The 19,103-nt window shown below is 38.4% G+C and overlaps 1 protein-coding gene across 5 annotated transcripts in view; it reads right to left on the reverse strand.

Annotated features, from left to right (window-relative positions):
* The window catches only part of cntn3a.1 (contactin 3a, tandem duplicate 1), a 137,853-nt gene that overhangs the window by 7,113 nt on the left and 111,637 nt on the right, over window positions 1–19,103 (reverse strand). For 4 of the 5 annotated variants that reach the window (XM_047378909.1, XM_047378900.1, XM_047378891.1 and 1 more), the window contains 8 exons: window positions 14,653–14,828; window positions 9,985–10,102; window positions 8,555–8,713; window positions 8,218–8,367; window positions 6,325–6,395; window positions 4,414–4,648; window positions 4,014–4,129; window positions 3,625–3,811 (listed from right to left, as the gene is read on the reverse strand). In XM_047378909.1, the coding sequence (XP_047234865.1) occupies window positions 3,625–3,811; window positions 4,014–4,129; window positions 4,414–4,648; window positions 6,325–6,395; window positions 8,218–8,367; window positions 8,555–8,713; window positions 9,985–10,102; window positions 14,653–14,828 (1,212 nt within the window). Of the gene's footprint in view, window positions 1–3,456; window positions 3,514–3,624; window positions 3,812–4,013; window positions 4,130–4,413; window positions 4,649–6,324; window positions 6,396–8,217; window positions 8,368–8,554; window positions 8,714–9,984; window positions 10,103–14,652; window positions 14,829–19,103 lie in introns of all 5 variants that reach the window. The other variant, XR_007040260.1, reaches the window with a different exon arrangement.

A 19,103-nucleotide genomic window follows, 5' to 3' on the forward strand; every position in this document is an offset into this window, starting at 1 on the left:
CCTCCAAAACACCCCAAAGTGGCTCAATAATATTTAGATCTGGTGACTGTGCAGGCCATGGGAGATGTTCAACTTCACTTTCATGTTCATCAAACCAATCTTTCACCAGTCTTGCTGTGTGTATTGGTGCATTGTCATCCTGATACACGGCACCGCCTTCGGGATACAATGTTTGAACCATTGGATGCACATGGTCCTCAAGAATGGTTCGGTAGTCCTTGGCAGTGACGCGCCCATCTAGCACAAGTATTGGGCCAAGGGAATGCCATGATGGGTGGTACGCTTCTTTGGGGCTTCTCCACACCGTAACTCTCCCGGATGTGGGGAAAACAGTAAAGGTGGACTCATCAGAGAACAATACATGTTTCACATTGTCCACAGCCCAAGATTTGCGCTCCTTGCACCATTGAAACCGACGTTTAGCATTGGCATGAGTGACCAAAGGTTTGGCTATAGCAGCCCGGCCGTGTTTATTGACCCTGTGGAGCTCCCGACGGACAGTTCTTGTGGAAACAGGAGAGTTGAGGTGCACATTTAATTCTGCCATGATTTGGGCAGCCGTGGTTTTATGTTTTTTGGATACAATCCATCTGGGTCACCGACCAAGCTGGCAGTTTCCTGCTTCCTCCATCTCCAGGACCTAAGCATAAGCGTACCCTGTCCACCCTCCAACGCAAGTATCTGCACAAACAAACAAACTCAATTGTCTCCAAACTCACCCAAGAGGCACCTAAGAAATCAACAGAACAAACTCTGCTACGACAACCTGGATCCCGAATCCCTCTACCCCTGGTGACCTGACCGCACCTACTTAGTAAGCCGTTCATTTCTCTATCTGAAATTCTTGTTGTCCGCTCAGTTACATTTGTTCCCTGTTTTCAACAGTTCTCTTCCCCTGTCCCCTTACAGTTGGAGTTTCGCCCGTTTACGTTCCTGATTATTTTGTGGCACAATAAAATATCATTTCACTCGTTCTATTTTCTCCGGAGTGTTCTTCTGTATGTGGGTCAGAGCTATTACGCAAACAATGACACATTTAATCATTGGATCATTGTCCTGTTGGATTACCCAGTTCTGTCTGAATTCAAATTAATCCAAAGAATAGATCTTTATTAAATCTTCACTGAGAGCAAAGTACCAGAGTCAAATTCCTTGTGTGTGTGCACAAACTTGGCATAAAGCTGATTCTAATTCTAAAGAATAGTATATGTATGTCTCTGAGTTTGACGCACAGCCTCCGAGCTCATCACTTCATGGTTGTGTTGCTTAACATGTCCTAGAATAAGTCTGTCCCTTCTGGGAAAATGTTTCTTAACATGCCAGGCAAGCTTCTCTGACGTGGATCCCTCAGGTGGACATTGAATCGGTGGTGCGGCTGAAAAGACAAAAGTAGCAGCAGCAGCACATGACTTGCAAAACAACTGAAATTGGTGAGACATCCTTTAAAAACTCACCAGGCACTTTATTAGGTACACCTTGCTACTACCGGGTTGGACCCCCTTTTGCCTTCAGAACTGCCTTAATTCTTCATGGCATAGATTCAACAAGGTACTGGAAACATTCCTCAGAGAGTTTGGTTCATATTGACATGATAGCATCACACAGATGCTGCAGATTTGTCGGCTGCACATCCATGATGCGAATCTTCCGTTCCAACACATCCCAAAGATGCTCTATTGGATTGAGATCTGGTGACTGTGGAGGCCATTTGAGTTCAGTGAACTCATTGTCATGTTCAAGAAACCAGTCTGAGATTATTTTTATTACATGGCGCGTTATCCTGCTGGAAGTAACCATCAGAAGATGGGTACACTGTGGTCATAAAGGGATGGACATGGTCAGCAACAATACTCAGGTAGGCTGTGGCGTTGACACGATGCTCAATTTGTACTAAGGGGCCCAAAGTGTGCCAATAAAATATCCCCCACACCATTACACCACCACCACCAGCCTGAACTGTTGATACAAGGCAGGATGGATCCATGCTTTCATGTTGTTGACGCCAAATACTGACCCTACCATCTGAATGTCGCAGCAGAAATCGAGACTCATCAGACCAGGCAATGTTTTTCCAATCTTCTATTGTCCAATTTTGGTGAGCCTGTCTGAATTGTAGCCTCAGTTTCCTGTTCTTAGATGACAGGAGTAGCACTTCTGCTGTTGTATCCCATCTGTCTAAAGGTGCGACGTGTTGTGCGTTCAGAGATGCTCTTCTGCATGCCTTGGTTGTAACGAGTGGTTATTTGACTTACTGTTGTCTTTCTATTGAACCAGTCTGGCCATTCTCCTCTGACCTCTGCCATCAACAAGGTATTTGCGCCTACAGAACTGCCGCTGACTGGATATTTTCTCTTTATCGGACCATTCTCTGTAAACCCTAGAGATGGCAGCGAGTGAAAATCCCAGTAGATCAGCAGTTTCTGAAATACTCAGACCAGCCCGAGCAGTTGGACAGGTGTACCTAATAATGTGGCCGGTGAGTGTATATCATGTAATGTGTGGAAATCACAGCAGAGCAGCTGATGTTGATTGCCTTAACTACCTTGGAGGCAGTGTCTCATTTTTCATTTTTTCACCCACTTTGTACAATGCACCACGGCCACTGGCAGCAATCCCATAACATGATCCTGCCATCACCATGCTTGATAGTTTGCACCATATTCTTTGGTCTAATAACCTTACTATGAATACTTAAAACATTTTTCGTTTTATTGTGGGCCAACAATAATATAAATGTCTCTCATCTGACCTTCAACCATTTTTCCTGCGTAAGGTTTTCATATGTGAGCTGGTGGAGATATCAATCAAGCTTAAGGATGTCATGGCCTTTTATAGTCCACATTCTCTCCGCAAAAGGCAATGTGTAGCTTATTTCACTAGGCCAGTGACTCTGGTGTTCAAGCAGTTTCCAGCTCATGGTAGGGTGGTTTCTGATAATTCAAACCAATTTATTTCATCTGAGCTTGGCGGTTTGGCTCAAGTGGTTGAAGCCTTGACATCATTGGGTGTTCGAACAGGGCAAAGATCCCAAACGCACATAAAACTACTTTTGGAATGGTTAAATCAGAAAATAGAAAACTTCTGCAATTAAACTCTGCCCCGACTTCAACTTTAATGCAAATTTGTTGACAATGCTTAATAGCCATGCCAGGAAACTAACCAATTTACCAAAGCAATTTAAGTGAATGTTCCAAATTCTGCTAAAAATAAATAAAAAGTGGTCATACAGTTTATTCAGTCAGAATAATGACAGAAACTTGTTGAAGTGTGTATTAGTGGTGCAACCTACTAAAGGACATTTAATTAAATATTTGTGAAGAAGCAAGAATATATTTCAGCCAGTATGTATAATTCTGACCCTGTGTGTATTAGAACAATTGACAATAAATTCAAAACAGTGTACACACATTTAGTAAAATATCAGCTGTTACAAAGAAAAAAAGGCTAGATGGCAACCTTCCTGTAGTGTTTCCTACTTTCCTCAATCCAGTATATGATCAACAGACTCTGGCCCTAAAGGTAGGGTAAAATGAAGAAAAAGCAAACAAGACGGCAGCAAGGAAAATACAACACACAAAACGACATTTCCATTCGCCAACAGCATCTTTTAAGTGGATTTCTTACGTGGTTTCTTGGTCGTGACATTGACTACGCTGCTCTGTGGACCCACTCCGGCGCTGTTATAGGCCCGGAGGGAGATGTAATAGGTACTGCTGCCCTCCAGATCCCTGATGAGTACTGATGTTTTATTCCCCCCTGTTCTGACCACACTGGCTGCATCCTGCTTCTCCTTCTCTCCCCAGTACAGCAGCTAAACACAAGAGATGCTCAGGTTACACTTCATCAGTTCCAGTCTATTATTTTAATCCCTGCCCCTGTTGCATGGGGCTTGAAGTGGAATACGATTGACTTTTTAATAAAAAATGGAAATACATTTAAAAAGAGCACTACACTGTTTGTAAAAAAAAATTTGTTTTTAAATGTCAAATTATGTCAGCATCTGTTGGTCTGACCTCATAGCCGAGGATACGTCTGCGGCTGTTGCTCCACGCCAGTGGCTTCCAAGTGACCTCGACCTCGGATGCTGAAACACTTCTCGCCCTTAGCCTCACTGGAGCTCTGCTGGGCTCTGAATTACACATGATCGTTTCAATTACATGCATTCTCGACAACCTCATTTACAGTATGACATAAAGAATATGGTGCAGCTCAATCGTGTTCATCCATATAACTGTGCCAAGAAAGGGTTTCAGCACTTTTTCTGGTGCTTTCACATGATGCCATTACAAAGCAATGGGATTTGGTGCTGTAGAAATCATAATTGCTCCAATAAAAAGTCACACCTTTGGAACTATACTAAAACATTTTCAGATTTGTTGGCTGTCTGTAGAGTTTAATACATACGGTACCCACCTTCTTCTGCTGAATAGATGGTAATATTGGGGCTGAAAGGTCCTTCACCCTTGTTGTTGTAAACCCCGACTTTGACTTCATAAGGGGAGAATGGAGGGATGCTCTCATTCTTAAACACGTATCTTGAAGCATCAGGGGATGTGACGGCGGCCTGCATCCAGCCCTGCGCCCCAAGTGGGCGGAAAGCCACCACATAACCAAAGCCTGGACCGCTCTGCATCTCCTCAGAAACGGGCTAAGGAGGCAGGAGATGACAGACACATGACTCATTAGAAGGACCTTCACAGCCATAGGTTAAATATGGACAGATCCAGACCCAGGTTGATTTACACACTAGAGCTGGGTTATGAGTTTGATACAACATAATGAGGTTTTCCATCCACAAAAAATGGATGAGAGTGACTCTTGTTTATCGTTAAGGCTATCAACGACTGGGTTGAAAAAAATAACCCATAATTTGGCTTACTAAAAATATTGGGATTTAAATCCATTTTTTATGCTGGCTCAAACTTTGCCTGATCAGGCTGGCCTCAATCTAAAAAGATCAATGAACGAGGGTGGGGTACATTCTGAAAGGTTTGCCATCCATTATAAGGGTTCAAAAACCCAGTCAGATCAAACAACCACACATACACTCACACCTAATGGCAACAAAGAGTGGCAAATTAACCTAACATTCATGTTTTGAAGAAAGTCTGATATAAGACAACAGTGCTAAAAACCAGACTGATATGTAACTCAAAGTAATGACTTTTTTAAAGCTTTTCTTTACCGAACTGTGTTAAGAATGATTTAAAAACAAAACAAACAATACCAGGTGTTTATTGTATAAAAAGACTTGTATTGACAAATAATGTCAAATAATCATAACCTATATACAAGAATTAGGGAAAACATTATGAAACATTATGACAACTGACACACAAAGTGAATATTTCTGATTATCTTTTCATCAATGCTCCTGCTATTGGGTATGTTTTAGGCAATTGAATATTTTGTCTAAACCTGAAACTGACCATTGAAGAAATTGTCAGTTTTTAGGATCTGACTTGGAGTTTGACAAGGACCAAGTAGTGGCAGTATGACTGGGTCAAATCCAAAACATCCAAACGCTAGCTTAGCAAACTTGTTCTCTAGTGTGAAATAAAGTTATCAACACAACCCACCGATATTAACATTCTTGTAGAAAAAGTTGTTCTATTTCTTATCTCATCCTGTGTAATAGGTTCAGTGAAGTCTGATCCGGTTGTTGAATAGTTCAAAATGGCAGTTTGTTGAAGAGGCTTCTTCTGGTCTGTTATCTAACCAAACAATGTAACCCAACAATTTCTGATCCATTGTTTGGTTAAACCACCTAACCTATCTCCCAACAATATGAACCCAGCATTTGGAAAAGGAAATAACAACACCTTTCAGCGTAGAAGGAGAGTAGATGAGTTCTGTTGAAATCATTAACATACAGGAAAACTATGCATGAGCTCTTAACCCTGTCTGGGTCAGTGACTTCATACTGAGGAGGAATCGAGTACAGTTATGTAAATCAAATTGAAAATGTATTCCTCACATACTCCAGTCTTTCAAACTAAAGTAAAAAAAACAAAGACATACAAAAAATAAATAAATTAAAACGTTCATCAGTCACCATATAAACAGACACACTAAGTTAATTTAAAAATTGTGTTAAAATGATCTGTATTCCTTTTTATTTGGACTTACTATTAATGATTTAATTGATTAGATTCTGGTTTTTTTACTCTTCATTAATGCACGTGGTCATTTTTTAGTAATACAGAATAAAAATAAATACATTTACGTAAATACACAAAACAAATGGAACTTAATCAAACTACTAAAAAACAACTAATACCATAAAAGGTTAAAGAGATTACATGTATTTTTTTGCATACTTACTTCCCACGTGATGACAAGCTCCGATCGTCCTCCACCACCGCCACTTACCCTCGCTGGAGTCACTCTGGGAACTAACAGGTCAAAAACATTGGTACATAGCCAAAAACTTATTTTTGCACTGTATAATTATTATTCACTAAAGTGACGTGAAAGGCTTTGTGCCCTATTCTTTATGGGCAGTAAAGCTTCTAGGAGATGATATCCTGTTTGAGGTGTATTGATTGTAAGACACTACTCCCCTGTAAGGTGTAGGCTGCAATACCCGATAAAAGCTGAGGACACAACATACAAACAAGGTTTTCTCTGACACAACTCGATTACATTTGTCATTTTAACATCTGACATTTTGTGCACTTCTTTCTTTCTTTCTTTCTTTTGTTGACTGATTTTAATTTGTGAAGATAGGAAGAGGACAAGCTACATTTTTGTATTTGTGAATTTCAATAAAAAGCCTCAACTGTTGCAGCCAGACGTTTTATTCTCTTTGTGCTCTTTCTTTGTTATTCTGTTTTTCTGGGACTTCATCTTGTCCTTTCATCCCTGAACAAGTTAAAACAAATGTCTGCTCTTCCTGGACCTGAATCTGCTTGAGGTTTCCTGGTAAAATGAAGTTGTTTCTCTCTACTATCACACATCGCTCAGCTTAGAGGAAAGCACCAAATAAGGATTTAATGCTATTTTCTGGTTTTCTTAAACAGAAAACCGTTTTACTCGATGGGATTGTATGATCAGCTGAATTGAACTGCAATGCATTACAGCTGAATGGAACTGATCTGTGTATTATTTTGACGTGATTCTGGATCTATTTACATTGTGCCGAATTGTATTGGGATTAAATAAACTGAATTAAATAAATTTTGACTGAACTGGAATGCACATATTTAAACATGGTTTGAATGTGTTTTGCCCTGCCAAGATGCTTGACTTTCAAATATGAATTAAAAACTGACCAGCATGTATCTATAACAGCCTATCTTCAGGTTATGCAACCTCCTTTAGCAATGGACACTATTTTGGATGCACTCTCAAAAATACTTTAAAGATATCAAAGATTGCACACCCATCTTAAAGCTGATTTCTGTTTAGGGACAATTATTTTCATGTGTTACAAGTGAGTAAAATCCAAAGAAAATTGTGTTTGGTTGATTATTTCTTCTTTCTAAACAGCATATTCTGATAATCACTCTTGTTTGGTGTTGATTTCTGGATCTACGTTTAAGAAAACAAGTCATATTGCCAATTTATTAATTTGACAAACGGGGGCCCTTAGTAATGCTTAGAGGAAATGTACAAAAACACAACAGCTTGATGACTCCTCCTAATGCTGGTTACCAGCTTGGACACGGACTGCTGTGGGATGGGGATGGCATCCCATTTCTCACTTAGCCTTCCTCACAAGTCGCCAGTGTGGTTATGTTGGTCACTTTGGGACGAATTGAATGATGAAGCTGATCCCACAAGTATTCAGCGGGTTGAGGTCCAGACTGCAGGCAGGACATTGCATCCTCTCCACTGCCAGATTTTGACGGTCTATGATAAACTGTGCACTAAGATTTTCTCCAATGATGACAAGGCTTGTTTTCCTGTGAGGGAGATGGCACACCACTAAACTGCCTTAACCAAAAGCTGTTTTGCATCGGCAGACAGAATTTGTCAGCCTTTAATTGGGTGCAACCCAAATCCGCTTCATTCCACAAAACATACTTTCCTAACAAATGTGGCTTTCCAACAAACAGGCTTACCAACTCTTAATTATATTATTCATGTTTAGAAAAACACAATTGTTTTTTTACTAATCTATTGTAAAAATGATCTTATATGTCTATAAGCTATAAATCAACTGTGTAAAAATTAATTAGAGGAGAGAATGAAAATAAATGTAACAATACATACGCATTTCTTTGGTGCGGGTCTTCTTTGAGGGTTTGCTGGGCTCTCCTGTTCCAACACTGTTGGTTGCCAAAACTCTGAACTCGTAATCCACCCAGGGACTCAAATCAGTAACAGTGGCTGTGAGCTGTTTCCCCCTTAGCTGTTCTATGACTGAGAGACATAAGACAAATAATGTCTCATTAAACACACGGAAAAATCTTTCTCAAAGTAGGCAAGGTTATGCATACAACCTTAGCCTTTGAAAGAAATAACCATCACATTCTTCACTTTTTTAATTCTGCATTTTAAAACTTTTTCTCACAACCTACAGATAATCTCTTCGATCGCATCAGCCTACCAGTGGTGACAGTTTGCCATCCAAGAGAGAAGGGTGTTCTGGCCTGGATGATGTAGCTGAGGATGGGGCTGTGGTTGTCCAACCCAGGCTTCCAGGACAGAGAAGCAGTAGTCTCAGTCATCTCAGTTACCTGACAGTCCAAAGGCGGGCCTGGAGGACCTGGAAGGATGATTAGTTACAGTTCACTCACACAGAAAGATAAATACTGCAAAGATTAATAAGGACAAGAGAAAGAAGACATGAGAAAAGGGGTGGGTGGGCCATGCTTAGAGCTGCTGTAATAAATGGATTAGAGGACAGGGAGATTTAGTGAAGCAGCTCTCAATCATTCAGTCTCGAGTGGAAAACTCGACCAAAACCAGTCCAAACTATTTTAGTTTTATTACATGCAGTTTATCGAAAATATACAAAACATCCATATATGAAGAATAATAAGAGGTTACTAATTTGCTAATATCACATTTTGTAGTTTAAAAATTAAGTATATGATCTTACAAGATTGGAAAGGAAAAAAAAAACTGGAAGTATTCCTGAATTAGTAGATAGTTTTATTAGTGATGAACAATGTTCATCCATCATCTATACCTGCTTATCCTCACAGGGTAGCGAAGGAGGTTTTGCATATCTACAGAAATTATTGGACAAGAGGCAGGGAACACTCTGACAGGTTGCCAGCCCATTATAGAGCAATACAGAGACACACAGGACAAAGAACCATGAATGTACACACTCACACCTAAGGGCAACTTTTCAGACACCAATTAACCTAACAGTAAGGTTTATGGACTTTGGGAGGAAGCCGGAGTACCTGCAGAGAACCCACACATGCACAAGGAGAACATGCAAACTCCATGCCGAAAGATCCTAGACTGGAATTCGGACCAAGGACCTTCTTGCTGCAAGGCAGCAGAGATACCAACTGCCCTACTCTGCATCCCATGTTGAACATATGTGAAATAAAATATCCTAGTTACACTGAGATAAAAAGTGTTTTACTTAACAGATTGTAGTAAACCTTGGGGTTTTTTATTTGCTCTCTCATCAAGAATACTGTATGTGTAGAAAAAAACTATTTTTGAAGCACCGTTTTTGCTCGTGTTTTCAGCAATATACAGTGTTGGCCACACTTGTTGGCAGCTCTGGTACAGCACTAGAACAAATTCATCTTTTTTGCAGTTTTTATGAGTGGCATCATTCCCTAGAACTTTCTTGGTAATAATGCTAGAAAAAAGGATTTTCTGTACTACCACTACAAACGTAAATATGGTGTTTGCTGAACTCTACAAGAACTTTAACTGGAACCATGTACTTAAGTCAGATGAGATTAAAGCTGCTGCTCCACTTTTATGCCATGTTTTGATAAGCCCCTGTTTAATGGGTCTAAAAAAAACAGTATATAACAGTATTTAGTATACAAGGAGCATCCTTACCTCTGACAACCACATCTGTGGCAATGGACACACTGTCCACCTTTGTCTGAACTGCACAGGTGTACTTTCCAGCATGGCTCAGTTGGATGTTCCGAATCATAATGTCACCAGCCGAACGCTGTCGATGTAGGCGTCAGAGATAAAATACAAGAAAAGTATGAAAGTAATAAAAAAGAAAACAAAGCAATATTTAATTAGCAGAACAATTGAGTTGCACAAATGAATCAAGAGAACAGGTAAATCTTATGAAATGTCAAAGCAATTTCTGGTGCCATTCTGTTTATTTCATTAAGAAAAGAGCGAGAGAGCACTCATCCAGGGAAGCATCAAATAACCGACTGCTGCTTTTCATCTTCATTTATGAGGACAATTCTTTGTGAGGAATTAAAAGGTTTCTTTCAACTCCATCTTTAGTTTTAATTTTCCCTGGTTCTATTTAGTCTACAGACAACCACTCAATGCCAAACACACATTTAACTCTCAGTTTTAAAGTTAGAACTAATGTAAAGTTGATGCTTTATCTCTGAGAAGTGAGGAGCTGTGAAGAAAGACGTGACTCTGGAAACTACTTTGATGTATAATCAGGGATATTTTATGGAGATATAAATTCAGTTTCTCCCAATCCTTCACTTTTTGAAACAACCTGCCACCATTAAAGTAACATAAGTTGGGATAGAATGGATTACAGATCTCTCACTTCACCAAATTTAATATATAGCATGAAAAAGAAGCTCTAAGCTTATACTATCGAACGAGGAAGTTACATTTCTACATTCATCTGCTGGGTGCCCTTTAACTAAAGGAAGATAGGTAAATGTCATTCCTTGTCCTTAAGATATCTTAACGGCATTTGCATAATTTAGTTCCAGAAGTAACACATGAAATAAGCTAAACCCAAACTCAAATATCATATTATATCAGGCAGTGATAATTTCTGCTGTGAGATGGTTGTCCGTGTTTGGATTGTGAGGGCAGCTAGCTGTGAATTTACACTTTAAAGACTGAATACTAAATACTAAAGACAAAATACTCTTATAATGTTTTGTTCAGTTTTTATTAACCACAGTAAACAGCTCTGGTTGGGAGGGAGAACGTTTTGGATCGACCCTGACGTAATGGTGGGAACAACAGAGAAGGAAGGAAGTGGTTTGACACACCTACTGAAGGCTTGGACCCTTAAAAAGGAAAATAAAAAAACAGGTTGTGGGATAAAAACACTTAAAAATTATATGGTATCTGTTTTCAAACATGTACATCAGGTGTATTTAAATGAAGTGAAAAGAAACTTGTCGAAACTTGACCCCCTTTGAAGTTGCCCATCCCAACCCTGTACCTGCTGTCACTTCAAGCTCCTACTGCTGCCAATCACATCTCCTTTCATTTAAGATTTTATGACATTAAGCACAGTGTCTGAGGGTGAATGGTAACCTTATTAATATTCTCCTTATGTTACAGTGTAGCTAAAAACATTAGCAACTGGTTCCTGTGGTCCTTTGGACGAGACATTAGCTTACAGTGAGCGTCTGATTTAGCTGCAGGATAAATGATTTCCAAACAAGAAGCTTGGAATCAGATGTAACTGCAAAAAGCATTGTAAGGAGTTCATGGGGTTATTGGAAGTTGAGCATCATTTTCATTGTCTCAAGGCCAAGACAATAATTCCTTCTGGGTTGAAAAGATATAAATAAATATTTTTGAAAAATTCATAAATATCTACTGACTCCAGGCCTGACTCATTATCATTAGCATTTTGCAGCTTCTAGGTGTCATGATAACCAAGAGTTGATATGGTTCATGACTATTTATTCATGTGAAAGGATAAGAGTGAACAGTTATTATTGTAACTTCTCTTATTGAGTATCTTTGTAATACTCAACAGATTAAATATGTTGGAAAATGTCTTTATTAATAAGGGGGAACAGAGATCGATGGTGTAATTGCTGTTTAGTGCAAACATCTCCCTATTTTCTATGTTGATGGTGATGTTTGAATGTAGGACATAGGCCTGCTCTTGTCTGTTGTTGGTCTGTTTTTCTGGCAGTTTTTCATCAGAATACTTGTTAATTAACATCTGAGTACAAAGGTTATTGTGTGATTTGTGCCCTATGAACTGCAGGACTGGACAAAATTGTTTGTAATCAATGCTGATGAATGGCTTTATGTAAAAACAAGAAAACCTCTGAAAGACATCAGTTTATCGAAGTATTGTGCAGGTCAGATTCCACACTCAGAAAAATAAATCTACCCCGATTATGATGGTGTTACTCACCCTGTCTGAACTATAGGCAGGGCTATGTGATAGGAGGGTGCTTACGATTCCTTGCTGGTTGAATATTGTTTACAGTCATCTCCCAATTCAAATCGTATCCAGCTCATAACTTGAATTTATACAACAGGTGTATTACGTATGTTTGCTTGCAAAGACAAGATGTTAATCCATGGACTCATGTTGCATATAACATTGTTTACATTTAAATACATATAAATGAATAAAATCAACTAACCTGAATGAAAATTAATAATTTAAAGAATTAAATGAACCTCAGACTTTAGTTTAAAGAGTTTCTGGAAGCTGTTTGAGTAACCCTCTTGTCAAGGCAACATTTTAGGGATTTAGACTTGTGGTCTTAGAATATTTTACAGCGTTTCTGTTTTAAGATGCTAATTAAAACAATAACACCTCTCCAGAACTGCGTATCATTACTAAGTTATAAAGGATGAACTAAGTAGACATGCTGCAATTTCTGCATTTGTGGATAGTTACTGCTCATTGGAACTTTTTGGTGAGGTTTTATTTATACAAAAAAAACATGATAAAATAATACAAACATTCAGTTTCAATACAGGCACAGCTATCGGTGCTGAAAACCATGAATTATTTTACAATAATAAGAATCTGTATGTGACCCTTTTGATTCACAAATAACTACAATTAACATCAGTATCAGTACTAAAATAATCAAAATAGCTGTGACATAAAAGTTTTATCAAGCTTTCTTTTATTAATGTTTAATTATAATCCTTCTACTGATTCTATCGGTTTCTTGATTTATTCACTTTAACATAAGCACCTACCTCATTATAAAACACAAATGGTCTAAAAATAATTATATCTAAATATAAATTAACCAACCAACTGTTGTTTGAAGCTAGTAAATATACATAGAAAAAAAAAACAAATAAACAGCTCATGACTACTACTTGATTAACAATGGTACACTCAGTGCAGATGCTCCTTAGCAACTAATTTTATGACAATTTGGAGTTTAATAACATAGAGAGACAGGCTATTTATAAGGCTTCTTGTGTTGTTCAAATACGTGCTTAGCACAAAAAGGTGAGATAAAAGTTATTTATCCTAATTCAAACATGATTGGCGAGGCTGAAAAGGTAGCGGAATAGGGATGAACTCTCTCTTTTATCAGTGAAGGAGGTGACTGTACTAAACAAACTGAACAAAGAGAGTTCTTCTATTTTGTGAAAAATATATCAAATAAACCCTGGATGGATCCTTTTAAGCTACCTTTGAATGTTTACCCAAACTTTAAAATTACAGATAAAATATTTCAACATGAAGCGTTTTTTTTTCGCTACTTGAACTTATCTGCCTGCAAAATCCCTTTAATCTACAAGCGTATACACTGTACATGGTATGCGCAGAAGTCAAAATGTGTTTTGACTATTTCAAAGCCCGTTAAACCAAGGGCTTTGATATAATTTGTTATTTGACTCAGAAAGCATTTATATACATGCAAGCAAGCAGAGTCACTGTGATCAAATAGAAATACAAACTTTCAAGAAAACCAAAAGTTAGCTTTATTTACTTTAATCTCATCAAATATTATTTTCAATTCAGTAGGACGAAGCTCTTCAAATGCATCATTTCTGTCATAAAGATAACTGTGAGTAGGTTTCTAAGTAACTTTTACACAGATCAGGTATATTTTTATGACCACTTGGCAGGTGAAGTGAATAACACTAATTATCATTTTATCACGGCCCCTGCTAGTGGGTGGGATATCTTAGTCAACAAGTGAAAGTTGAAGTTAGGGGAATAGGCAAACACGAGGATATGAGAAAGTATGACAAGTGTTTGTGATGGCTAGACAACTGGGTCAGAGCAATTCTAGTGCTGTAGCTCTTTTTTAGTGTTTCTGCTCTTTAGTTATCAATTTCTATAAAATGTTGTCCAAGAGAGAAAAACAGGGGTGAACCAGCCACAGGGGCCATGGGTGAGCAGGGCTCATTGATGTCTGTTTGGACTAAAGGCTGGCATGTATATTTCGATCCAACCGGAGAGCCATGGTAGCTCAAATTACTGAGTAATCCCTGATGACTGTGGACTCTTTCAGCAGGATAATGTACACAGCCAAAAACCGAAAACAGTTCAAGAATAGTTTGAAGAGCAAAATGAGTTTGAGGTGTTGACTTGGTCTGCTTAAATTCCCCTGATTTCAATCAAATTGAGCGCCTGCAAGTGTGCTGTAGAAACAAGTCTGATCCATGGTGGCTCCTTCCTATAACTTACAGGACTTGAAGGATCTGCTGCTAACTCTTTGGAGTACCAGATACAACAGAACAATATAACATCTAGGCAAAAATAGTTTATATTATTTAATATGTTAGAAGAATGACACTCAAACAAAGAGATCACAAAGATAAACTCACCCCACCAACTTTTTCAAAATAGGCCCCATGGCTTCCAAATTGGATGACCTGCTCGTTGAAGAACCAGGTGAACTTCAGGTCCAAAGTCGGATCATGTGAAACCTGGCAGGGCAGCACAATGCTCTCGCCAACAGTCACATCTAGGTGTCCTGCTGGACTTGTGATTGTGGTTGCCTCTGTAAACAGTGAGCACAAATTCACAGGGCATACATCATTAATTATATAGTGACCTTTTTCTTTTTCAGCCTGAATGACCTCTTGTACACTGACCAACCAGCTATAATGTAGCTTTTTTTCTCAGAACTGTGATTTTTATCTGTCTGTTCCCTGAACGTTGATGAATATTTGCTAAAACAAATCAATTCCGAAGCTCTTAACTATAAAAAGAAAATCCCTTTGAGTTTGACAGTGACTTCATTTTACATCTTTTTCACTGAGTTACACAAAAGCATGGTGGTAAAAATCGAGAAAAAAAAAAAAAGCAAAGAATAAAACAAAAGAAAAACCTCCAGCTCCTTTATAACAGCTTCGTTGTCATCTGTAATTTGGCTCCGCTTGTGTAAAAAAAAAGTTGCTCAATTTCATTCGCGCTGTGGTGCCCATCAACATAATCTTTGGTTGTCTCAGCTGGATGTCACATTCAGCAGTAGTGCTGTGCAGAGAATTCGTCCCATCCGTTCTTTGTGGATTCTGCATGCCTGTCATGGACAGGCATCTAATGCACAGGCTAGCAATACAACATGCCAAGAGAAGTAAAGGTCTATATTCAGCTCTGTCAAAACAAGCTGGCTTGTTTATTTCACAGTGGCATTTTATTCCAGGTGAGTCTCAGGAAAGTTTGGCACTCGCAGCAAAACTGAGAGGGGCAAAACTTACAAGGCCATTCAATAAATGACAGTAGTTATTCTGTAAACTGCAGTGTACTTTAAAGAACTATTATGTCATGATCTTTTGTATTAATCTGATTTAGGATTTAGCTTTATTTTGGCATTTCATATGTATTTATATTGTGCTCCTTGGTTCCCTGTGTGCCATTTCTCCGAGTTTCTTGAATTCTCTCACAGCTGCACCCAGGTTCTAATCAATCACTTGCTCCTTGTTCATTAATATGATCTCCAGCTTAAATATACCTCAGTTAGTCAGCTCTTGGTGAGATCTTCCTGGTATTCCAACCAGCCTGTTTCCTTGTAGTCCTCTACCTTGGGTTCATTGCAAGCATAAGCCCCAAGTAGTGAGGAGGCTTTCAATGTGCTGAAAAAACATCATAATGACGATCTACAACATTTTCTGCTGCATTAAACAACACTATATATAAAACTGGTAGAGTCTGAATGAATGGCACTTAAATATTTAGTCCAGTTATTGCAGTCCAAGGTGATACTGATGTAAAATACAACAAAACTCTTACAGAAATACATTTGCGATATATTGTGCTGCCCTTACGTTAATATTGCTAAATTCTCAATAAAGCTACTCATTTAAATATTTTCCTGTTTTAGGAATCAGAAAGCAAAATTAGTCTGAAATTTTGGCCATTAAGACTATGGTATTAAGTATGGTTACCATTAAAGCACTACAAGGTTTCCTATAATTCCTATGAAATCTGATTCTGGCTAAACATGTCAGCTGACAAAATTAACACTAAGGTAATTTAAAGACAATATCTGTTTTGCTATTTCAGCTTATTCCTATGACAGCCTGATTTTATTAGCTGTATTTACAAACCCACAGCTGGACTTTCTCCCTGCCTGCAGCAGGTTCTGATGCTGAAGCAACAGAAATTGGTTGCAGAATTACCTTGGCATAATGTGTCAGATGATGGTTAGGACATAAGTCCATTCAGTTTATATTGACGGTTTAAAGTAAAGGGAGAGGCATACATGATCAATAACAGGTATCCTCAAAGACATATGTGCTGACACACACACAGCAGTCACCAAGATCTTGCTTTGAGTGAAAATGTTAAAATCTTTTCTGCATAAATAAGCTAAAATTTGACCTTAAAATTTTAAATGCCTAAAAAAGCTTTTGTTTATTCACAAATAGCGTGACATTTAATGACACCGGGGAGAGCTGAGCTGGTTTCCAGTAATGAAAACTACAGCTTTCCGCAGTATAAAGTTATCCAAAACATTATTGGCACTTGTCATGCTCATTTGAATATATCTGTACACAACACTGCTGAAATTTACTTTCAAACAACTGGAATATGAATTGTAATGGGTATACTGGAGTATGGAAACCATAAATAAATTAAGTCTCGCTGTTACACCAGACATTCAGTGAAGTCTGGGCAATTAGTCTGGTTTGAGTGAATAAGCCATCAACTCAGTGCAGTCTTCAAAATGATTGTGAATCATTCTGAAGCCTAATTGCTAATTGAGGGGGGTTTTGCGGTGTTTCCTGATTGTTTGCAAACTGTTTGAGCTTTTGGATTTATCTTAGTTTAACAAACAAAAACTTGAAATAATCTGTGGTTTGTGATTTGCTCCACTTGATCAGATTTAAAACAACTTTAAAGCCTATAAGGACAAGCTCATTTATGCATGAAACCTCTGGAGCTGACAGAGGGTTCTTTCTTTTTTACCATGATTGGAAAGGTAAACTAAAGGCAAAGAGATGTTAAGACAGAAACCACAAAGTGTTTAGCACATTTATTTGGCCTCACAGTCAAGCCATTTTCTTGTATGATCATTTCTGTTGGAAAAACAACTTGCATCCATCTGAAAGCACATCTAAAACCATGTCTGAAAAACCTATTGTGGGCCACTCCATCATTTTAAGACGGCAGAATGCAAATTGTTTAACTTGCGCATAATTTATTTACATAGTCACAGTATTTCTACCGAATTGCATATGTGAAGAAAGTATTTCTCTGGTGTGAACTATTACATATTAAACATACTTGCTTTTATTGTGTTGGACTGTTTCAGACTGGACAGTTGTACAAGAACTACAAGTGACTGAAGTTATTGTGTAAGGAAGGACACTGTGATTGAAATTTCTTGCTCTGAGTACTTTACCTTTTTCTGACTCTTTTTACTTTAATCACTGCACAATTTTCTGTTCAACTGCACTAAACCAATGAAATGAAATGAGAGGGAAGTGGTGATTACAACATACTGTAGCACTACAGAGGAAGACGAAAGCATATAGTGATTAGTAAATCTAAATAAACCTAAATAAATACATTTTCCATAAGTTTACTTCACAGAGAACATTTATGGCTTTCTTGTGACTTCTCTGACATATCCACACCTTCATCAACATGCATGCATATAATTGTTGTTTGTGCATGTAAAGAAGCTATACAAGAGAAAAGAGAGTAAAACTAGGCTTCTGTTTGAACCCATTTGTAATTCAGAAAACTTGTGAAAAGGAATCACCAAACGGCATTTTAATAGAGCAGTGCTGTTGACTCTGCTCTTTAGAAATACCTAGAAAATCCCCTGTACAGCAGAAGTGTGTGATTTTATTGGATTGAAATCTTGAACAAACCAAGCAGGGCTATGAGCTACTTTGAAAAACACTCATGAATTAAACATTGCAAGTACAAGAAGGCACTGAGCCTCATGTCTTACTTCCAGTGGCCATTGTCAATCAGCAAGCATCACATCTGTTCTACTTTCCTTAAATAAGAATTATGAAGTCACAAGTTCCTCCTGTTAATGTCATTTACAGTCAAAAGAGAGATGTTCGTTCTCCAGGTTCCATCGCATTATTTCTCTTTATATTTGTCACCTTGCCCAAGCCTTGGCAACCCAGTATCTTTTATCTTTGAAACTTAAAAAATAAATCCCTGAGTTGGGTTTATGGGCTGTCGATGTTCTGCTTGAGTTGGAAACAGCTCTGACTGACAATGACATCAAAGTAAGCAAAGTTATTAAACTGTTTATTTAATGTCTAAAATGATGTTAAGATGATTATATATTCATCCTGATTAATATTAGACAAAGTACTTAAGCAGGAGGCTGCCAGCACTTCGATGGCATAATGTTTTGCCCACAATGGTAACAAGCTCAAACACTAAATCTATGCTTTGTCCTTCGACCTCGTGTAACTTTGTTTATGCTCCATCGCAGGCTAAGTAAACCTGAACCCTGGGTTTATGTCACTGAATACTGACTACGTGTCCGGAAGTCTTTCTGGATGATCAAGACTATCTACTTTCTGAGGAATTCATTTCCTTTCTACTGTCTTCGTTTGGATTCGCATCTAGCTGGCAGTTTCTTGCTACCTTCGCCTCCTGGACCAAGCCGCAAGCGTACCCTGTCCACCCTCCAACGTAAGCATCTGCACACCGAACTCATTCCTGTTTTGCTCCGAGCTCACACTGAACAGCACCTAAAGAACCTTCTACAAACCTGGATCCTGAAGGCCTCTTCCCCTGGCGACCTGACCACACCTATTTAGTAAGCTGTTCTCTTGTTTGCACTAATTCCTTGTTCTTA

The sequence above is a fragment of the Girardinichthys multiradiatus genome, chromosome 1, assembly GCF_021462225.1.
Source record: "Girardinichthys multiradiatus isolate DD_20200921_A chromosome 1, DD_fGirMul_XY1, whole genome shotgun sequence".
NCBI lineage: Eukaryota > Metazoa > Chordata > Actinopteri > Cyprinodontiformes > Goodeidae > Girardinichthys > Girardinichthys multiradiatus.